Below are 22,895 nucleotides of genomic sequence, written 5' to 3' on the forward strand. Positions count from 1 at the left end.
TCTGTAATCACAAGCCTATCTAGTGTAAACCAATTTTCTCTCCATTGTTGGAGGTGTTGCCCTCTCCCTCTCCCTCCCTCTGTATCTCTCCCTTCTTCTCTCGCTCGCTTCTTTTCATTCACCGCGGAGGTCGTTCCTCCATCATGTTAAGCGTCGGCAGCACAATGGCGACTTGTTAAAGAGCTCTGAGTGGAAGGATTAGTGATAACTGATCGGCGAGACCCGAAGAGCGATCGCATGTGCCTGCGCGCGCACACACACACACACACACACACACACACACACACACACACACACACACACACACACACACACACACACACACACACACACACACACACGTGTACAGCATGCCTTGAAGATTTTACTTTCCAAATCCATTTTCCCCACAGTTTGATTTCTTATCTGTTGTGTGATTATACTGTAGTAGGTGGGCAATATTCCTGTCAGCTAGGTGATATAATTTTATAGCTGAAGATTATCCTTCACAGCAAGAAATGTATCATGTGAAATGGATCTATTATTAGAACATAAAACGTGTCATAATTTTTGCATCCGGGGTGAAGTTTACTACTCGTGCAGATTCTTTAGGAAATCTGAGATCAAGTTTGGCCGACGCGCCGCTCGCATGCCGTTTAAACAACCGCGCACGCACAGAGGCAAAAAGTTAATGTATTCCTTCATTCATTATTAAGAAAAGGTAATGTAATGACCTTAAATGCCCTGGAGTAGTCCATCCAAATCTACATTTCCATTATCAGCCAATTAAACGGTCGAGGCGCACCGTCTAAAAATACAGAGAACTGTTCTCTGTGTGGGAAAGTTGTTGGACCGTTAGTCAAAAGTACCAACAGATGTAGAATAATGCAGATTGAAACACATTGATCAAAAAGAGGAGATGATGTAGTGAGATGTACAATAAATATAAGATGTTTTATCCAATGTTATTATGCTTAACTGAATTTGAAAATTAGACCACTATTTATGTTGGAGACCCATTTTAACTGTTCCCTCGCTGCAATCCTTTTGTGGTGTCTCTCTAGTAAAAGAAGATGTGATCTCAGTTGAGTCAAAGAAGATGAAAACTGTCAAATAAATTAACACAAAGCCATAATATTAACACATTCCCACCAAAAGCCAGTGGCATCCCTCTACCGGCATTCAAAAGCCAGGGGGGACCCCGGTTCACCCCGATGTAGTTATATCACTAATCACATACTATCCCAGTACCAGAAGTACTGCAGCAGTGAATGGAGGTGCCGTTTTAAAACAAAGCCATGCTAGTTTCTTTGTCAGGGCCCTGGGCGAGCCCCGCGTTTGTGTGCACAGCCCCCCTGTGTTTATCAATGGGAGCCAGTCAGGCTTTTATTACAGTACGTGGTGGGAAGTGCTTCGTTTGAAGCAGAAACCCGTCCCGGACACTAATGCACCTCGACAGGTAAATAAAGACTTGGGGACGGAGGGAGGAGGAAGAGGAGGAGAACCGGAGGAAAGACGTGGCCATCACACGTGTGCCCAGTTCGGTTCACAGTCAAAAATGTGCACATGGACAGACAGTTACTCACACGCTGAATCGAGAACAGACGAGTGGCTGCTGACCCGAGTCCAATATTTACTCAGGCATGGGAGTCTGCAGAGTGTGTGTGTGTGTGTGTGTGTGTGTGTGTGTGTGTGTGTGTGTGTACTCGAGGGGATTTCTGTTTTAAGTGGGTCAAAGTGAGGTTAGCCTCATACTACTGTTTACACTCAAGTTCTTACATCATCATGGTGAGTGAGACAGAAACAGGCTGGGTAGGAGCGACACAAAGACACAGCGCTGACGTGTAAAAAGTGATAGATAGATAGATAGATAGATAGAGGAAAAGGAGGGAGCAGCAAAGCCCGGGGAACGAGGAAACATGAAGGGAGCAACGGTAACGGGGGAAGAGAGACATGAAAAAGAGCGCGAGGGAACATCAGAGGCAAATGAAGCAGTGCTGCGAATGCATCCTTTCATTTGAGTTTTTCCCACTCTATTGTCTCAAAATCCCATTTCCCAGCTAATTTAGAAGCTTCTAAAATACACTCCACTCCATACCTTAAGCCTTAGGCCACAGCTAATCCCGTCTTCACACACACACACTCACGCACGCGCACGCGCGCCCGCGGAACCACGCTCGTTTATCCTCCGTGCCTTTCAAAAGACTTCGTCTTGGCATAGTAGGAAACGAATGAAGGATATTGAAGGCAAGCGTTTGAAGTACATGAGGGAACGCAGGAATCAAACTGTGAGTTAAATGCTATTAGACAGCTGTGTGCACAGGCAGTGTAATATTAGATTTGATTGAATAGATGACTGCTGAATGTGGCGTAATATATAGACCCGCGGAGGTCTCATGCCGACGTAAATCAATATTGCAGCGCCACGGTGATCCCGCCCACTGGGGACCGGGACTTAGCTGGTACGTGATTGGTCAGAGGTGCAGGTGACTGCTTGGAATATGACACAGTACTCATTAAAGTGTGTCATGTAATCTTTTGTATGTTGTTAGTATGATCTTGAGGTCATGAGGTCAAAGGTCAGCATCTGCATATTGCCAGCGTTCAGGTCTGCAGTCGTCGGCACTGGGCCTTGTGATTGGGCTGCGCTCCACACACGGTGCTACATCCAAGCGGCTGCCTGCCTCGGAGAATCAGCAAAGAAACGGGAGTGACAGAAAACAAGCGTGTTTGATGCCGCCGCCCGACTCGACAGAGAGCAAAAGTCGAATTCACAGCCATTACGTTAAGCTGATTTTGGCTGACATCTGTATCAGACTCCTTTTTTTTCTAACAGTGAGTGAGAAAATGTGGATTACTTCAAACTTCAGCTTTATTTATAATAGTTTTCACATGCTTGCATTTTAATCCTTTTTTCCACTGCTATTGTCTCCTCTGGGCGATGTTCAGTGTCTAAACTAGAAAGATTATGTTTGTGTCACAGTCACCTAACGGAGGTGTTCTGCTTGGATCTGATTGGCTATTAGTTTTACACCCCTTTCCTTCCTTATGTTATGTTTCTCTCCGTCACGCTTCTCTTTTTCCTCAGCTTCTCATCTATTTCATTTTATCTATCGCCCGTCCCACCTCCACTGCTCTATCTCAGTCTCTTCCTCCACGATGCTCCTCTTCATCACTACCGCCTTCACCCCTGCCCCCCCCCCCCCCCCCTTCCCTTCCTGTCTCCAGCCGCTCTCCTCATGACTACCAAATGAATTAGTCATCCCCCTTTTTACCCTGCACCTTGGCAGATGCACATCTCCACAAAATCTGACGCTAATGCCATTAATATTCATTAAAAATTAAGCTTAATTGCTCGTCTTTAGGAGAGAGGCCCGCACCCCCCCCCACTCCCTAACTTCACACACACACACACACACACACACACACACACACACACACACACACACACACACACACACACACACACACACACACACACACACACACACACACACCATCAATACAAGTGTGTTGGTGACCACCTCCTGCCACATCACACCAAGCGCATGGACTATCTAATACATGCACACACTAGCAATTAGAGGGTCAGACAGCAGTAAACACCGCGCAGGAAATGTGGATTTGAATATCTTCACTTTGTTTACTGCTGAATGTGTACATGTCCTGCTCTGTGCCAAAAAATCAAGGCGGCGTTCTTTAACTTTCATTTGGCCGAGCTGTTAAAAACAACCCCATCCAGCCTTTTAAAGAAAAGAACACAACAGACGTGAGCTACAGCTTCAGATAAAGGCAGCGATGATGATGACGGCGGGTGCGGGTGCGGGAGGGGGAGCGGAACATCCATATTCAACACCCGGCGCTCACACGCGCATCGGTTCAGGCTCGCAGATACGCACACATGCTCACATCAATCAGACTGACTGAACCATAATTGAAGCAACAATCAGCAGCGAGCGCGAGCTACACCATGTTCAGAAAAAAAATGTGACAAATCCACATTTGGTTATGATATGCTTCCCTTTCATGTGTTTTTTTTTTTATGTTTTTACATTTTTTTGATCCATTCAGATCATGTGGGAATGACTGCAGTTATATTGTGGCTGCTTTCGTTATTCCTGCTGTAAATATAATGCAGACAGGCCTATTTCTGTCCCCCCGTTGTTAAGAGCCCATGTAAACAGCCTGTTATTATCATCACGGGAAACATGACCATTAGCATGTAAATAGCTGCTGTAGCCTCACATGCTCGTATACCTGCGTCTGTATGTGCCGAGGTATCTGGGAACTCTGCATGTGTGTGTGTGTGTGTGTGTGTGTGTGTGTGTGTGTGTGTGTGTGTGTGTGCGTGTTCGGCCAATCTTAATAGGTCCATTTGTAGCAAGGCCTGTTCTAGTGCTGTGTCCTTCACATTGGATTCTATCTCAGCAATCCCCCTGACCTTTAGCACAAAGAGACTACAAGAGAGAGACCAGAGCTCCGACACAGGCACACGCACTTGCACACGGCCACAAGCAAGCGTCGGGTCCTGCCAACACAAACAGCGACACACGTATGTAGACGCTGAGAGAAAATGCACAGGCAAACAGACACACACACACACACACACACACACACACTGCTCTGTGTGCAGGCTGTCCCTTAGGGATAATGTCAGATGTAGCTAACAGTGTTAGCTCCACATGCCGTTGCCAGGGCTTTTCATTCTCATTCCTCTACACAGGCTAATCAAATAAGAGCCAGTCTTTGTACCATCTTCACTTCACACACTCTTTGCAAGTCGCCGTCACCACCACCCCCATCCGCCCATTCACTTCAATTGCTTTGGCTCACAGTTAAAGAGGACATCCACCCAAACTGGTGTACACCCACATGACTTTTGCTAAAGCGCGGCGGAACAATAGCGGTGTGTTGGCGAGCTCGACTTTGACTGTGACATTTTTTTTTTTGGTGTTTTCTCTTTCTCTCGCTGTCTGTGAAGTCTGTATCCAGGAACAAATGTAGCGGCATTTCCTAACAAATGGCAGCTAAATGAGGCCCCTAGGGTGCTGTGCCGCTAACTACCGGCCCCCTTTTTTTTTTTTTCCCCGAGCCATTATGATTGTCCTAACCGTTCCAAAAACACCTCTCCCGTTCTCGTTCATTTGCATTTGAATTGCAGCTCGGCTGTACAAAAACAAACATAAATCAAAAAAGGGAAAAAAGAAGAAAAAAAAAACACAGTGGCGGATTCTGGTCGAGCAATTAACGAGTGTCAGTCATTGTGGAGGTAAGAAAAAACACTAATTTAAAAACATTGTTTCAAATACATGCAGACACGCCATCTACACACAAAACCTGACACAAACTATATATATAAATATATTTTCTGTTGTTTTTTCTTCTTCCATTTTATCATTTCGTTTTTTTTTTTTGCCTGAAAACTCATCAAGCTTAAGTGCTCGTCAGCGGCAGCCAATTGGAGAGCACCGGGCCCAGGGTTGCCGTGGCGATACGCGGGGACATTTAGAGGACTCCGATAAACTCTGCCATTTAAAAGGTTATGACAATTAACGCGGCTCTCCGCAAATTACCACTGCCAGACCTTTACCCACGGACGTCTCTCTCTCCCTCTTATCACCCCGCACCCAGCCTCCCTCTCTCTCTCTCTCTTGCCATATGCCCTCCATTTCCTCATCCCCTCCTCCCTCCTTCCCTTGCTCCCTCCCACTGTCTGTACACCCCCTTCCAGCCAGCAGCACTTTTATTATCCTGTTAATTAACAGAGTTCTTCACTTAATATTCAAATGGTGACCAATTAATGACATTGAACTTTGGGAGCCCCAACACCCACGCACTATACCCTCCACACACACACACACACACACACACACACACACACACACACACACACACACACACACACACACACACACACACACACACACACACACACACACACTTCCTCTCTACTTTTAGTACGTCCTATCCTTTCCCTCTTTCCTGACTCTCATTTCCTCTGCCTCATCCTCTGAACCCCTCCGTCATCACCAAGGTGAGCTCCTGTTTCCGCGTGAGTGAAGTGTGTGTGTGTGTGTGTGTGTGTGTGTGTGTGCGCGCGCGTTTACTCGAAGGCAGCGGAGCAAAAATACAACGGAGGGGTAATAAAGCCAGGGGGGCAGGCAGCAGAAAGGCTCCACGGCCTTTTAATTAACCTGGTGTGATTAAAGACGGGGGCGGTGGAGGGAGGGGGACAAGGCCTGCTGCTGCAGCTGGCTGGGAGCAGAGGGGTGATAGACAGGAAACAGAAGATGACAGAGTGATCAACGAGCAGTACAGGACCCAGATGATGTATCGGTGTCTGGCCGACCATATCATTTTAATACCATACAGTACTCTACAAAACTTTAGGGGATTAAATGCATCCGAAGTGACGCTTTAAAGCACAATAAAACCAACTGAGATATTAGGAAGAAAGGATGGACACTAGGTTAAATATAACAGAGATGCACTTTTCTTTTGCATATACTGTGATTCTGTGGCACAGGACAGCGACATCTTCACAAATAAATTAGCTTCCTCCCATGCAGGTCCGTGTAAAGTGAGCTTGTCTCCTCCAATCAGCTGAAAGCCCCTGTATGCCACAGCTCCGCTCCCCTGAGCCCACTCTGAGACAGGAAGAGGAAACAGTTAAAGCCAATAGAGGAAACAACCGGTGCGATCGGTTTCACAGGGGAAAGTGGATATGTGGTTTTTACAACAGGGAATATGCGTCACATTTCCCTTTTTTAGAGACCAGCAGTCAAATCCCAACAGCTCCACGACTCACCCAAAGACCACTAAACCGCATATTCACCAAAATGTTTATATTAAAAAAGGGCCACTCCATGTTCCACTCCATGTAATTACTGCGTTAACACAAATCCAACAGGCTGTTTTTGGTGACACATTAAAGAGTTTGTGCTCCACAGAATAGTTCAACAAAGCCTCATAACACTACGAGTTGCGTCTGGCATGTGGCCAGTGTTGCATTTTATCTCCTCCCTCTCTCTCCCCTCAGTCTATTCTATCACTCTCCGTGGGTATACTACCCAATAAAGCAAACATGCCATAAAAATAATCTCCAAATTCTTGAAATTACAGCTCTCCCATTTCAGTTTTTATGGTGGTAGAATGTTTTAGACACTAACAAAATATCACGCACTTCATCTGTTCTGCGTCAAGTGTAATATGGCCAGGAAGCAAAAGAAAGGGCAGCAATTTTCTCCTGTTAAGTGATTTGTCGCAGACTGTAATTCAAATAAGACCAAACACATCAGTGTCATGATATTTGTAGAATCTGTTAAAATGTGACTTTTTCCCAACTCTATTTTGTTTATTTGGTGGAAAATTACAGCAACTTACCAGTTAACCAGTGATGTGTGCGATCTGAAGCGCCACATATCAATTCAAATATATCTGGAGTTCTCAAACGTCTAAAAAACACCAGCCAGACCTTTTTTTTCTAAAACCCACTCTCGTTTTTTTGTAACAGCCATGATGTCTTAGAAAATGCCTTTTTAGCCTGCTCTGCTACTTGCAATCAGTTGAGGTCAGAGCAGTGCAATAGACTCAAAGAAAGATGGCATTTTAGCTTCAATTTGTTACAAAACCAGCTAATAGCAGCTGGTTGCAGAGCAAATTCTGTGTCAAAGGAAGCTGGAATGGTTCCATCAACTGGAGGATGTCCTCTGGCTAGGGTTAATGGGAGTGGAGTGGGGGGAGAGAAACTGCGGAGAGTGCCGGAAGAACAAAATAAAGAACTTTTCAGCTTGGATTTCTCAGAGTAATGCAGGGTCAAAAAACATAGGTCAGAACCACAATGACATCCTAATCTGTTGTATACTTGCAACTGTGTGCACGTCGGCGCGTGTAATCCGTTCTGTGCGGCTCGCATCATGTCTCATTTCAGCCCAGAATCACAGGCAAAGGTCGTCGCTTGACCTTTTCACGGCTCAGTATTGCTGCGGCTGATTAGTGTACACACAGACACGTGCAGGCACACATTTATGGAAACGGAGGGACGCAGGAGGAAAGTAAGTGCGGTGCTGAGCTGAAAACACAGCAGATCTTCTGTTTGTAATCTTGGCCAGCTGCACTGTGCGAGTGCAGTTTCCAAACATGTTTACTCTTGGATCCAAAATCAAAGACAGAGGCCTGTTTTCTTTGTTATTTAAATGTATCCAGCTATTTTCTGGTATTTTCTCGCTCACAACGCCTCCTTCACTCAATCAATGGACAATTAACTTTGTCTTAATGCCACTGCACAGTCCTGTTTTTGTTAGTGTAAAATGTCATGTTTTTAATGATCAATATTATGTATTTCCAGTAATTACCTGAATGTGAAATGATGAAATAAGGCGAGCGCATGGACCCGCGGTTCGCCGGGACGGAAGCGGAGCGGCTGAGTTCAAAGCGCACTGATGTATGAAACGAATGCCACCGTCGCCTCAACAAATCCACTCCATTAACAACTATGCATCTGCAGTCACAGGCCGCGTTTATAGCAGACTTGTTGGGTTTTCAGGTTTGACTGATGCCTGGGAGTCAGTCCTTTACCTCCTTGTTCATTAAAAGTCCGGCTTCCTGTTATAACCCGTTTCCCACTCTGAGCCGAAACGCAAGAATGCAGCATAGAAGCGAGCGTTCGGCATCCGGGAGCTTATTAATGGACAGAAAATAGTGCAGTTGGTGTCGCGTCTGATGGCGAGCAGACAGAAACAGGAGGTGTCTGCATATTGCCTGCTGTGTTGCTGGGACATAAAACGCCATATAGCTCCGGCGCATAGGAGGGATTTCTTGATTATAGGTAAAGACAGCGGGATGCAACATTGATGCAGTGGCTGCTGCAGGGATTGAGGCTTTTATGCGGCTTTAACAAGCATGTGCGCTGATTGAAACATTTTCCCTTAAAGTAGAGCGCATGCATAACAATGACGAGGAGAAGGAAACCGGCTCCCCGGTCACCACAGCAGTTGGCATGGCAACCGATATGAGACCCATTAGTACAGGTGAAGCGGGGCTCCGGCCAATCCCGGGGCTCGGGCTGAGCTACCTGTGTATAAATGTCAGCCAGGGTCAATTACTGACACGACATCAGCGATGATGAAAACACACCATTACTGTCAAAAAATGTCAGCGCGGCCATCGATCTCAGCCTCCCCCCCAGTTACAATGAATAATGTTTGTTCAATAGGCTGCACAGCCTGTGTGTGCGAGCATGTTAAGTGAGGAAACAAGAGTAAGTGCTTTTTCTCAGTGAGACAAAGGCACGCGGGCTGAAACGTTCGCTCGCTATGAAAATTACTATGCTAAGTCTAACGATTTCCCTTTTTTGACAACCTGCTTTTGTGCTCGCAATCGCTTTTTGCTTGGCTATTTGTCTTGGCGTGCTCAATATTCAAGGCTGTCTAAAAGAAGGTTTAACTACATCTCAGTATATCACAGTGTAACTACCTCGACAGACGCGACTGCGCCGCTGCCAAATGGTATCAACTTGTGCAGATGCTAAACAAGTCGACTCGCATTTGTGAACGACTAATGGCCAATTTTGTGTCTGGGCCAGAAGTGAAAACATGCATTAAAACGCTCGTGTCCACGCTGCCCTGTGCTTCTCCTGGTGTGAATGTGTGTTTAAATGCCCCACAGCAGAGTGGTCCTCAACACAGGTGGAAACGCTTTCTCAAAGTGTCCAGATCTTCTGTCGTTCCTTATGAGACTAAAACATATTACTCATTCATTAAAAGATAATAAGTACCATTATTATCAGTACCATTATTAAGATTGACTATAACATTGTATAGCAAATACTTGTACCCTGTCTAGGCCTTTCTACCCCTGTCCTATCGGAGTTTCTCCTTTCCTGTCCAGCTCTCATCCCTGTTCCTTCCCCTGCTGCACTTTGTTCTAGCTTGCGCTGATCCAGTACAGCAACCACACACAAGTGCACGCAGGCTGCAGAGTGGATGGGAAACACATGGGCAGCGTTCGCTCCAGTCCGAAGCAACTGCCTAAACCCGGCGTCCCGACGGAAAACTTTCGACAGAGCATCGCGCTGAAACTTGGCAGGACCCGTTTGATCGGTATCTGCAGAACAGGCTCTTTGTTGGACCGAGGACTCGCTTTGTGCTGCCGGGCTTGTGTGTGTTGGAAACGTGCAGTATGTGTTTAGACACCACGAGTGTCCAATCTGTTAACTTGATCTGGATTCAAATGTAAAGTGTGTGTGTGTTCATGTGTGTACACGGACAGAATATGGAAATATACAAGAGCCTCTCATTAATAATGACACGCACAGACAGGGCACGTTGGACCACCAACACGCTACATCCTTCTCTCACACACACACTTCATTCCTTTCCAATGTCTGCATTACTAAAATATTAAAATGTAACCCATGGAAACAGATTTGGATAAAATCCCTTTCCTGCTGATACTTCAGTTTTTTCCTTGATGTTATATCCGATAAGTGACATCTGTGCAACTGATTTATTTATTCATATTTATTTATTGGGTTATGAAAATCACTTCCATTCATACTCACACGCAGCGCCTTTGCCAATACTTCCTTGTGAAAACAGCACGGGCATCACAGTTTGAGTGCAGCAATGGGGTCTGAGTGCGTGTTAGTACCTGTTGAGGCGGTGGTCTCGGCTGCAGGTAGGGACTCTGAGTCAAGCCTGGAGGGGTTTGCTGGGGGGGGCTGAAGTACGGAGGGGTGCCCTGCTGCCCCGCCTGTTGCTGGCTGTAACCCGCTATCCCCTGCTGGCCGTACGGCGCCACCTGCTGAAACAACCAATCGCGTAAGGGTTAGAAGACAGATACCAGGGGGTCAGGGCTGCGTCTGCAGGAAAAACACTCACAAAAGACATTTGTAAGTGAAATGTCAGGAGCCAGTAAGATAAGCGCGAAAGTGTTCTAACATACAATCCTTTTTAAAAGAAAAAAAATATCACATTAACCAGCATTGGCCTCCGTCCATTTTCCAATTCACCTGATTGTCCCAATGCTCTTAATTTAGCCCGGACCGGGCTGACACCCGTCTCCCGGCAGACCTCTGCCTAATGCACTCGCGCTGCAGAAGCCCTTAACTTTATGTCCTCCGGCCTGCCAAATTCATGCTCCCCTCCACATTATCTCCACCCCGGTCAGCTTACAGATGGGAACGAGGTGCGCTGGCTATTACTGCAGGCCCGTCCCAGGCCGTAACCCTAATGAGGGACGCATGGATGAGCTGCGGCATTGCAGAGCAGCGTCGTTACAGGACTACTGTAAGTGATGGGGGTGAAGCCACGGCAGGTGCCAACGCTGCATTACGCGGTGGTTAGGAGAGTGCGAATGTGAATAGGGAGAGTGTGTAACAACCTGGCACCAATACAAATGTAGACTTAATCCCTCCTTGTCGTTTGTTATGACTACAGACAGCGCCAGGTGCTGCTCGCTCCTCTTAGGATTCCCTACGCAGGAGGGGAATTTCTCATTCACACACGCGCACGCACGTGCACGGAAGTCAAGAGCACACTATTAAACAACGTTTACGACCACTGGTGAAGCAATATGACAGCACTTTTCTTGTCATATAGTAACGACCAACAGCGCAGCCACAAATTCAATAACCGTCCGCACAGCTGTGTGTGAGGCTCGTAGTCCACCTCCATCATTGGCGCTAAACTTTGATATTGAAATGTTACTTGATGGGCCTGGTGAAGTAAAAGTCTCCTAAACTTTTGAGGGATTTATGATCTCACATGCGGCTTTAAGGGACTCCAACATGACGTAACTACACTAACCACTACACTGGGCTTGTCAGATCAAAGGCAAAAAGCCTGCATCCAGAGTTGGGACTGTTAAGAGTGAGAAACCCCATTCATAAAAGCCTCGCTGTAACTGATGGCGGGTGTTACGTTTAGTGAAATCTGATCCGGCTGCAGAGGGCCAGCGAAGATTAATCCATTTGAAATAGTTTTGAAGAGTAACATCCCTTGAGTGGGCGCTTAAAAGAAATCTTTTCTCTTTTTTCTGCTGGCAGAAGCTTTTTGACTCCATGAATAGAGATGATTGGACAATGTAGAATACTTTTCACTTCAGTGGAAATTTGATTAGAAAGGACAGATCTGTGTGTGTGTGTGTGGTGTGTGTGTGTTGTGTGTGAGAGTGTGTCATTAGGACGATGAGACAGGCAGACAGGGTGAGATCAGTCTAGCTGGCAGAGAGGTTAATAGCATGGCCCTGCTCATGCCAACAGCACCACTGGATTCATTACTGGCAGCCAGTGCAACACACACACACACACACACACACACACACACACACACACACACACACACGATTAGACACATTGTGCTCACATACCAGTGTACTCAAATTAATGCACATCCATTCAAGTTGTCTGTGTGTGTGTGGGGGGGGGCATTTGTTAAAGCAAGAAAGACAAACAACTGCTCGCTCCCTGCGTTGCGCTCACACGCCATTAGATTTGGATCAAAGCGTCGCCAATAAAACAGAAGCAACTCTATCCAGCCATCGGTGATGACAGGCTGGTGTAACACAGTGGGCTTCAACTGGAACGCTGGTGTTCTGGGATTGCTGGGGATCAGGTCGCCATGGAGATCGAGACCAGACAACCGTGGGTGGGTTCCTTTCTCAGACACATACGATGACAGGCAGACAGGCAGATGTGGCCAGACAGCGACAGACAGACAGACAGGATTTAGATAGATCCAGGCAGGGAGAACATACGAGAAGGGTAACACAGAATAATTCTTTAGATTTGCCCTACAACCCCCCTAAAATCCTTTTTATGGAACTATGAATAACCTTCCAACAAAGTGTGAAAAGCTAATGAATAAATAATAGACTACACTAGTTTGTGGTGTCCTTAAAAAGTGCCTCTTTGAGCTGTTGAGATTTTACTTGTACAAATACGCCTGGGACACAGCTACTGTAGGAAGAGTGCTGGAGGAATAAAGCTTGAACACAATAACGTTCTGTGTCTTGTCTAGTTTTTGTTCTGTTGGGATAAAGGGTCTGACTCAATGGTAAAGAGAAGTATGTGGAGCTTACTGTCTAATGTCGTGTTATGGGATTATTTCCCATAACACGATGCGTGAATCCTTTCACAGGCATTTCAAACCCACGACACCCTCTTGCTTATTGCAAGTGAACGCAACAGCATCGTTATCTGTACTCATTATATTAACGCTTAGCATCACCTAACAACTGCTACGATGGCTGATACCCGCTTTCCACACTTAAGAGTCCTTGTTTAAGCTACGATGCATAACAACCTGTTAAAATGGTGCGTTTGAGCAGCATCAGCTGTCACTGTATCGTAGAAGAGACAGAGACGGATATGTGAGCAAGGAGACAGGTGATCGAGAGAGACACACAGAGACGAAGGAAAAGGCAACAGAGACACTGGCAGCCACTCACTCAGTCAAATAAGCAGCGCGACAGTAGGCAGACTGGAGGTCTAACAAGTAGCAACCTGTCTCAGTGGCTCTGGGAGGAAAAGAAAGCGCTTCTGTTTGATCGCTGAGGCCAACTTTATGAATGTACTGTACCTGGTGAGCACACAGCAGCTCATTGAAGCCTGATTCTCTTTGACTGAGAATGCGCTTAGTGACAAACAGACTCGCTGTGCTCCTGCTCGTAGCAATAAAAATAACTGCTGGAAGTAGAAAATAAGACCATTTTCCGCCTTTCCCCTTCCACTCAGGTGTACGGAGGCAGACAAAATAACAGTGTGATTTATCCAGAGTATATTGGCAGGCGCGGTGTCAAATAAATGTCTGTAATGAAATGACAACAGATGTGAAGTGCTGCAGGGAGAAATGACGCAGAATAGACGTCCTGTGAAGCAAATAATTCAGCATAAACTGCAGAAACAGTGTGATGAAAACAAAAACCTTGGCGGCGTATTAAGATACAAAGACACAAACACACACACGTGAACACTGAGGAGAACTCAATCAAAAATTTATCAAAACAACAGTCGTGTGAAAAGACAGACAATATCTTCCCGCTCTGCAAACGGAGGGAACAAATAGTCACGTGAAACCTCATTCGAGGGGCTGCGTACGTGCCTTAAATCAGCCGTTTAAAAGCCCTGCACGGAACACAGCACCGCTTGTAATTCAATTGGGCCAATGAGCAGGAGACAGGGATTTTCATAACGCTGTCGAGGTGCCGACACGGATGGATGGAGCGCGGGACCACAGGTCGCTCGTTTTTGAGTGACAGACGGGCTCAGCCAACCAGAGCGCCGAGCGGAGCCACCATCCGACCCCTTGAACGCGCACACATGCACACATTAGCAGGCCATCACGCTAGTTGGCTACAGAAGTGGCAACTTCTATCAACAAAAGAGTCAAGGGGTTATAAATAAGGAGGAATAAGGAGCGAGGTGTTGGGCGGAAAAGAAGTAAGACACACAGTGGAAATGTGAAGATATACAGAGAGACACTGGCAAAGAAAGATGATTAGAGAGACAGAGATGGAGAGATAGAGGCAGAAGGGAGATAGAGGAAGGGTGTCACAGGCTGAGATACTTAAAGGGACGGATAAAGCGATGCTTCCCACGATAAAGACAGAGCGAGACGCTGATGCAGACAGAGCGATATGTGGAGAGAAAGGGGCGACACAGACAGGCGTGAGACAAAAGCTGGGGAAGGACAGAAGCACGGTCTTAAGGGAGAGATGAGGGTAGTGTGAAAAGAAAACGTGAAACAGATTTAGAGGATTTAAATTTAGAGGACTTTCTAATTTGAGAAACACGGAGACTGACAGTTTTGAATTTAGAAAATGCCGCTAGGTCTAATATTAACCACTAATTGGCAGGTATTAAGCAAGAACACATACTGAGGAGCATTTATTAGACCAGAGATCAAGTTGGAATGAAATAAAATGGAAAGGGGGGCAAAATAATGATAAATACACTGTCTTTACATTATATTATATTAAATCTATAGCCTGTAGAGAACCTGCTGTATTACCACGCTAACATCAGCATACGCTGCACTGCAAGTGTCACCGTCGGTTTAGAGTTTTGACCCTGCAGCAGTTCGGCATATCTAAAAGCTAACTTAAGACAGATAATCAAAGGAGGTGTCAGCATGGGAGCACAGCAGGAAAACAGTAAGAGAGAAATGACGGTGTTGACAGATCTGTCAGTCAAAAGAATGAAAAAAAAAAAAAGAAAAGAAATGTGCCACTATGAAAATAACTCGATTTTTCTGAAGCTTATTTTTCAATATAGTTAAAACATTGAAATTACCCAGATGCTTCTCACTTGACCTGCAACCTTCTTAACTTAATATCTGTGCCTCATAAAATGTAATAAAGCACATTTGAAATAAAACTTTATTTATACACCGTAATTACACCGTAATTGATTTGAATTTTCCTACTTTCTTGTCTGTCTGGCAGGTGTGCTTTAGTTAGCGCCTACTCTGTCACTGAATTGGATCAGAAACACAATTATAGTAACACATATACTGTTGGGATTGATTCTCAGAGCTAATAGGAATATCACGTCAAGCTGACAGATAAATGAATTCTTTCACATCCGACTGAGCTGTCAGAGCTGACAAAAGGTCACCGAGTCATCACTGTGCACCAACACGAGTCAACCAGCCTCTCCAGCTTTGAATGGTGATAGGATCAGCTGCTCGTACCAGTCAAGGCTCTGGCACAGAGGACAAGGTGGCTGCTAGGCCGTCCATGATTAAACCTAGAGTAACGGGAGAAGGGAGAAAAGGGGACACGTCACCACGTCGTCACTGTCATGGACACTGGTGTTGTCATCGCAAGCGTCCATGCATCTCTCCCTTAAGGTGACATTGCTCATCATGGCTCTGCGCGTCTCCTTGATCTCCCCTTGTTCCGCTCCTCCCACACCTCATACATCTTAGAGACCTTTGACACCTTTAAAAAAAAAAAGCCTCACTTAGATGAGTGACTGATAGACGTAGGAGCGATACGGAAGATTTTCAATTGTGAGCATGACCATGAATATTCTGGCACCGAAACGAAATGGAGGAGTTTTCTGGTGTAAACATATACACTTTTATTCCCAAATGAAAACAGAAGCTTGTCTATTCAAACACTGTGACTCGCTGACCCGGTGATAACGTCAACATCGCGCTGACGGTGAGTGAAAGCGAGCAGATAGCGTAGCCATCCACTGATCGACACGTAGACACAGATGTTTTTCTATATTTTCATCTTAGATCTCTTTCTGAAGACTGCCAAACACTGCTCTCTGCCCCCTTGTCTGTCTTTCTTTATTTTCCCTGTCTCTAGTTTATGCTCAAATAAAATGATGAGAAAAGAAAAGAAAAAAACAAAGAAAGAGAGAGCATAACAGGCATTTCATTGTCAGCTGGCTGTGACTAGAGGTGGTTGTGTTGTTCCAGGCAGCCATAATGGAGACATTTGGAGAGTCAGAGCAGGGCAGGTTAATGCTCTCCGTAATGCGTGTGTGAACAGCGATTTATTTATTTATTTATTTTTTAGCGAGAGGCTCTGGGCCCGGTGCCACGGGCTCCAAATGTTTTTCCCTACTAAACTCCTGACCCCAATCTGAGGCCAACAAAGACAGAAGACAGAGAGAGGGAAATTGAGAAAGAGAGAGAGAAAAGAAAGCAAATGTGATTCATGAAGGTGGTGAAGGTAGGGGGGGGGGGGGTCAAAAATGAATCGGAATAAGAGGGGGAGTGAGAGGGGAGGGAGGGAAAAGGCTTGAGCTGGGAAACAGAGCAAGTTATAGAAGGAGAAACTAGTAAATACATCATAGATCGCCCAAAAGGTTTTACACACAGAATATCTAGTGTTTGGTGAGTGTGGACAATGCTGCCTGATAGTACAGAAGAAGGAATGAAGCATCATGGACCATGTGAATATCACAAATAGCCCCCAAAAACTCATTCCAATCAATCATTTCGTCCACACAGCGGCTCGGCTAATTTCTCATCGCTCACTGTGATGACAGGCTTGAACTTGTGTAGGAGTCAATTCCAATCTGAGCAAGGGGGGGGGGGCAGAGAGGGCCAGGGCGTCCGGTCCAGATGCGTCTGCACCATTAGTGCTCGACAGCGGTGCAGCAGATTACACTCACGCTTTGCACCCCCCCCCCCCCCCCCCCCCCCCAGCCTGTCTGATGAATGGGCCGTTAGCGGCGTGAGGACGGCGGCTTGAAGAAGTCACGGTCAGTCTGTGTGGCCCTGTGTGTGAGGTTCCTTCTGCAGCTCTCCGTGACCTCTGACCTTGAAGACAGGTGGAAAACGAGTCTCCCTGCGACTCGTGTCAGGGGGTTACATATCACACGTTTATGCGCGCTCTCTCACATCACCAACAACACGCATTTGTTTTAGGCATGGCGTTGCTATATTGACTCCAGATCTATAGCCCGGCCTGAAGAATTGATGCTGTTTTACTCTTCAGTATTGAACACCTGATATCTCTCGCCGCCAGCTTTGAGAAAAACAATAGCTACTGTTAGGACCTGAATGCAACTCCACCAAGCATTCTCCTGGTTAATACCACTCTACCAGCAAAGGCTCATTGTAAAGATGCTTCATATATTTTTAAATAGTTCCTGAAAAGTCTTTTTTTTCTATTTTCTATTCAACAATTATCAAGAGCAGGTGCTGCAAAAGGGTCAGGGTCAATTAATGTAATATCAATGAAAAACACTAAATAGAATTTCACGCAGCCTACTTGAGTGGACCCCATCCAACAGCAGCTGGACGTACAGTATGTGAGTAACACACAAAGGCTGAGTCAAGGTAACACTTTGATGATGCCAATCTAGGCCTTCTCAGATCTGTTTTCAAATGTTGACGCCGTGTCACGTCTCCTCCGTTCCCGCAAACGAAGCCCAGGAGCCGCGGCAAAACTTGACCCGCGTGGAAACGATCTCTAATCTGGATGAAAACCGCGATGGATTCTCTGCGAGCCAATTAGAGCAGCGCCTAATCCCCTCGTAACTCGGCGGAGAAGCAACGCATGCCCCTTTTCTTTTCTCTCTCTCTCTCTCTCTCTCCTCCTCGCTCCCCCCTCGTTTCGCTCCACTTTCATCTCTCGGCTCTTTTATCTTATCAATAGGCGCACGTATAGAGCGCCGCAGACACACAGTACCGGAGCCCGGATCTTTCAAAAAAGAAAAAGAAAAAACAACAACAACAACAACACAGCGTTTGTGACGCTTTACACCTCTTGCCTGCATTCAACACTAAAATCTATTAAATTCGAACATCGCTTCATGTGCCGCAGCAAGAATGATGGACTTTGTAGCTTATTCAACTAATGCAACGGCAAAAAATAACAGACAGCTGGGTGTGTAATTTAACTAATGGCTCTCATGAAAACGTATGATCTGTGGGGTCATATCAGATTCATCACAACTTAGTTTTATATATTATGTGTCTAGCCTGCTTGTTATAAGTGGACAAAAAATCTACTAAAAGGATGTTCTGTGTTGCCATCTTCTTTTATGTCACATCTACTGTAGCTGCACACTTCACACTAATATAATTGATAGCTTCACATCTATTTGTGAAGGAGGGGTCGGGTACCCCCCTCCCCCTTCCTTTCCACGTGGCATCTCATTGGCTGAAAGCCACTCCACAGCAGCAGGGTAATAAAAGTTACAAATGAGAGCCGGCTATTAGAGCCATTGACATGCGTAGGCTAGCTTGCTAATTAATTGATCCTGAAACTTCATCTATTCTGTAGTTAGAGAGGAACCCTTAATTAATCAGCCTTTCTATATTTTGGTCTTCCTTTCATTCAATCTTGCCCTCCCCCCCCCCACCTATGCTATTGCTCTATATCTCCTAATGCCTTTTTTAATTGTGAGGTGAAAATGCCCAGGGTCCCGAGGGCTAGCGTGGAGTGCAGGTCTGGAGCTATAGAGAGAAGTGAAGAAAGTGCACGTTGTGTGGGTCCTAATGTGTGCTTCGATGTTTCAAGAGCCTTTCAAAAAAAAAGAGGAGGCCTGTGACGAGGTTGGAGTGGTCCCCTCAGTACCCCCACCCTCCTGTCTTCATCTTTCCTGGCAGAGGGGCTGATTTACTGGGGCTTCCCGGCCATCCGTCAGCGCCAGCAGCGCTGGCTGCATTAACCCCAGAGACAACCCCAGCACCAGGAGCCCCTAAGTGCTTCCAAGTGGCCCTCACTCTCTCCAGCGGTGAGGAACACCCCTACCCAGGCTCAATCGATATCATAAATTACCCATCTAACTCCCTAAAGTCGATGGCCCAAAGGCTGACGTTCAGACAGACAAGGATGCTCACAGCTTTGCATTTCAATGAAAACTGCTGTTTTTAATTGTCATGAACTTGGAAAAATTGTTAATATTATTTACAAAATGGGCCTCGTCTGACCTTACTTGTTGCTTCTGTTACAATCATAATGTATGAGATAGAGCAGTGAAGCAGTGATACTGTACAGCTTCAGGGTCCTGTGCTGCTGGCTCACTCACACCAAAGCTTATTTAGTAAAAGTTACCACTGAAATTCCTCTTGAGTAAATTGTCACTACTTTTCTTTTATTAGTACATAATCATAAAATCTATAAAAAAAAAATATATATATATATATATAAATCTTACACTGAGATAACACACATAAGAAATAAATAATTCAAGTTATTACACTGTTCAAAAACAATAGTTTAGGTTCTAAGTTTAGATTTGTTTACACAGACAGTAGTGCTGTAATCAACTGTAACTTACATTACAGAAGCTTTAGTGTAGGTTAAAACGACCTTTCAGCTCATCTGCTGTTATGGAAGGATTAATTAAAAGACTCATCACATCAACAGTCACATCGACTTACAATTACTGCTTTGTTATTTCTGGGACATTCATAATTGAAAAAAAGGCAGATACAGCTGCCACCTTTGCACAGTGATTTAGGTTTTATGGTAAGTTTTTTTCGGTTTTGTAATATTTCTAGTAAACAAATGACAAAGGTAGAACATTACAATGTTTCTTTAACTGACAATGTTTCCCAGTTAAAAAAATATTACTGTAAGACAGTGTGACAACACGCTGGAATGCACAGAATCCAGGGCCCAGGAACTGCAGCAGCAAAATATAATTCAGCCATCATTAATCATATACTGTATTATTGATGTATATATATTACATTTACTACTTATACTAAAACAACTTGAGTTGAAGTGTTAAACTACTGAATTATTGCACTGATTCTAAATAAATACCTTCATTCAATCATCATCTCTTTTCAAACCTAATGAAAAAAACCTTCACACCTGTTTCAGTTTAGTGGTTTCAGCTGTTTTCAGAACCACTGTAAAGCATGCTGTTGTATCGCAACACGGAACAGATGAAGTGAATAAACGTCAAGAAAACACCACGTTGAAGCGCTGCTTATTGTTATTTGGTAACATACACAGCTGTTTGCCAGTTGAGCTAAATACAGAAGTGCCCCTTGAAAGAACACAGATGCACGGGTTTGAGTCAGTTCTCAGCATCTTTGGGTACCGAACGAAAAGGATGCGAGAAAATGGCCTTTTAAAAAAGGGTGTGGTCTGATAAAAGGTGTACGGTGCCATGAAGGACACAGCGTTTGTGAAGGGGACTGAACCGGCGGCGGGTCAGCCACATTTCCACTTGACTTTAAATGCTTGGCTTCTATTAAGTTGGCCCAGTTTGTAAGGAACAAGCAGCCAACGCTGGTAATGGTTTCTGCCTGAGTCGTTGACACATTCACCCCCTACACCCACACAAACACACACTTCCTTTTTCCCCTTCCTTTTTCTCTTTCATCTCACAGAGTATCTTCTTTTTTTCCCCTCCTGCTCCTTCTCCCGCTCCATCACCCCTCCCCTTTTTCACATCAAACACTAATGTTTCCTTCAAATTCCTTTTCCTCTCTGTCTGCCAACTTTGACATCACAGGAAATTACGCTCAGAATTGGCGGTGATGGTTTCTTCTTTTTTTTTTTTGCTTTCAACTTCATTTCACCTACCAAACAGACGCTTCTCGTGTGGTCTGTCATGCCCACCTCACCTCCTTCTTTCTCTTCTCCTTCTTTTGCTTATACTCTACTGCATGTCCTTTCTGTCTGCTGATATGTTTGCTCTGGATCCCATCGCTCCACACACGCGCACGCATTTTCACGCTCGTCCCTCACATCCCGACATTCTCAAACTGTCTCTCAGACGCATGCATGCAGATGTGATGCTAACCACACCTAATGCAGCTTGGAGGCTTATTTGCTGGAGGCTGATTGGAGACTCTCTCTGAGACATCAACAGCGAGATCGGTGCCTCTGCTTGCCTCCTTTGGCTGGATTAGGGAAAGGAGGCCAAGAGCGGAGGACCTAATTGGCAGTGAAGCACACTGAGGTATCTGTTGAAGCATGTGTAAGGGTGCATGTGGGATCATGTTACCACGTGCATAGGTATAATGGAAACTGTCTGCACCAGCATGTGTGCCTGTGTGGAGGAGACACAGGAAGCTCCAAATATAAAGCTTGAACAAGTGGACACAGTCAACCAGGAAAAACACAAACTGGACTCAGCTACAGCTACTGGGCTGCACACAGAGTGGGCAGAGTGGACAATAACTCATCCACTACAACAGAAGTCAGAAGAGTCAAGCTCTAGTCACTCTGGTTCTCAAACGAACACCTGCCACTTGTATGTAGGCATGCGTGTACATTAGTGGTGGTTGTTTTGGAGATACTGCATCTTTCATCTCAGATTTACCTCTACTTCAGCTGTCAACATTTTTCTTAATTTTTGTTTATCATCAACTTATGCGTCATCAAACTATACACAATAAAGGTTCCTGGATGCACGTGACGTTGTGATTTGTTCATACATAGCTAAATTCTAAACCATAGGTGTCAGGTAATTTTGTGAGCAGGAGGGACAAATATCTTAAAGTGTAATTTGAGTCACCTTTTTATTTGAACAGCCTGATTATAGAAACTGTGTCCAAGCTGTTCCCAGGATGAAAGTCTTTACTGTAGCGTGAGTGTCAGGTAAATAATGGAGGCGAGCACCTCAATACGTCAACGCTTCTATGGGGAGAGATGTATGTACTGCTGTGGCGTTGCCATTTAATATGAGCAGGGCTTAATTTCAGCAGGATTTAATCATAATAATGAAAGACAGTCAGAGAGGACCTTTTGTTCATCTGCTAAAACCCCCTACACACACAGACGCACACACAGACGCACACACAGACGCACACACAGACGCACACACAGACGCACACACACACACACACACACACACACACACACACACACACACACACACACACACACACACACGGTGGCTCAGTCCGGGAGGAATCACAGCGCTAGACGTACACACATATCTTTGTTGACGTCACGTTGCCTGGCAACATCCCAGCTTGCCTGGCTGTGACAAGCTGAGGTCTCAGCCCCGGAGCAGGATGCATTATGGGGAACTGTGCGTGCTGCGTCTTACATCACTCACAATCCCTCACACCGAAGCTGCCGCGGTCCACAAGGTGAAACCGTTCTCCACAGTGGATCCCGGGACAGTTCTGGAACATCTGAGGTTAAGATGCAGGGTGGGGGGGGGTTGATTTCACCTCCTCCAGACACATGCAACGCGATGTCTGCCTCACTGTAACAGCTTTTGCTGCATTTCTGACATGTAATTAAAAGCCACTCTGAGACTTGATGTACAGTATGTTTTGCAGAACACATCAGGAGCGTTTTTTTTTTTAGCCCCCCTTGCTCCTTCCTGATCAGGCTCCTGACCGCTTTCCTGTAGGTGAGGCTCATTATGCTCGTGTGAGAGTGTGGAATTAAACCTCCTCCTCCAAACTCATTACTGTGTGTGCTAGATTTCACTGGGTGTAGATAGGCAATGCGGTGGTGCTGCTTTT

The 22,895-nt window shown here is 45.5% G+C and overlaps 1 protein-coding gene across 9 annotated transcripts in view; it reads right to left on the reverse strand.

Moving 5' to 3' along the window:
• The window catches only part of LOC114848041 (AT-rich interactive domain-containing protein 1B-like), a 160,137-nt gene that overhangs the window by 84,680 nt on the left and 52,562 nt on the right, over positions 1-22,895 (reverse strand). For 8 of the 9 annotated variants that reach the window (XM_041069177.2, XM_041069176.2, XM_041069178.2 and 5 more), the window contains one exon: positions 10,630-10,782. In XM_041069177.2, the coding sequence (XP_040925111.1) occupies positions 10,630-10,782 (153 nt within the window). The remainder of the gene's footprint in view (positions 1-10,629; positions 10,783-22,895) is intronic. The other variant, XM_041069173.2, reaches the window with a different exon arrangement.

Source organism: Betta splendens, chromosome 22, assembly GCF_900634795.4.
Source record: "Betta splendens chromosome 22, fBetSpl5.4, whole genome shotgun sequence".
NCBI classification, from domain to species: domain Eukaryota; kingdom Metazoa; phylum Chordata; class Actinopteri; order Anabantiformes; family Osphronemidae; genus Betta; species Betta splendens.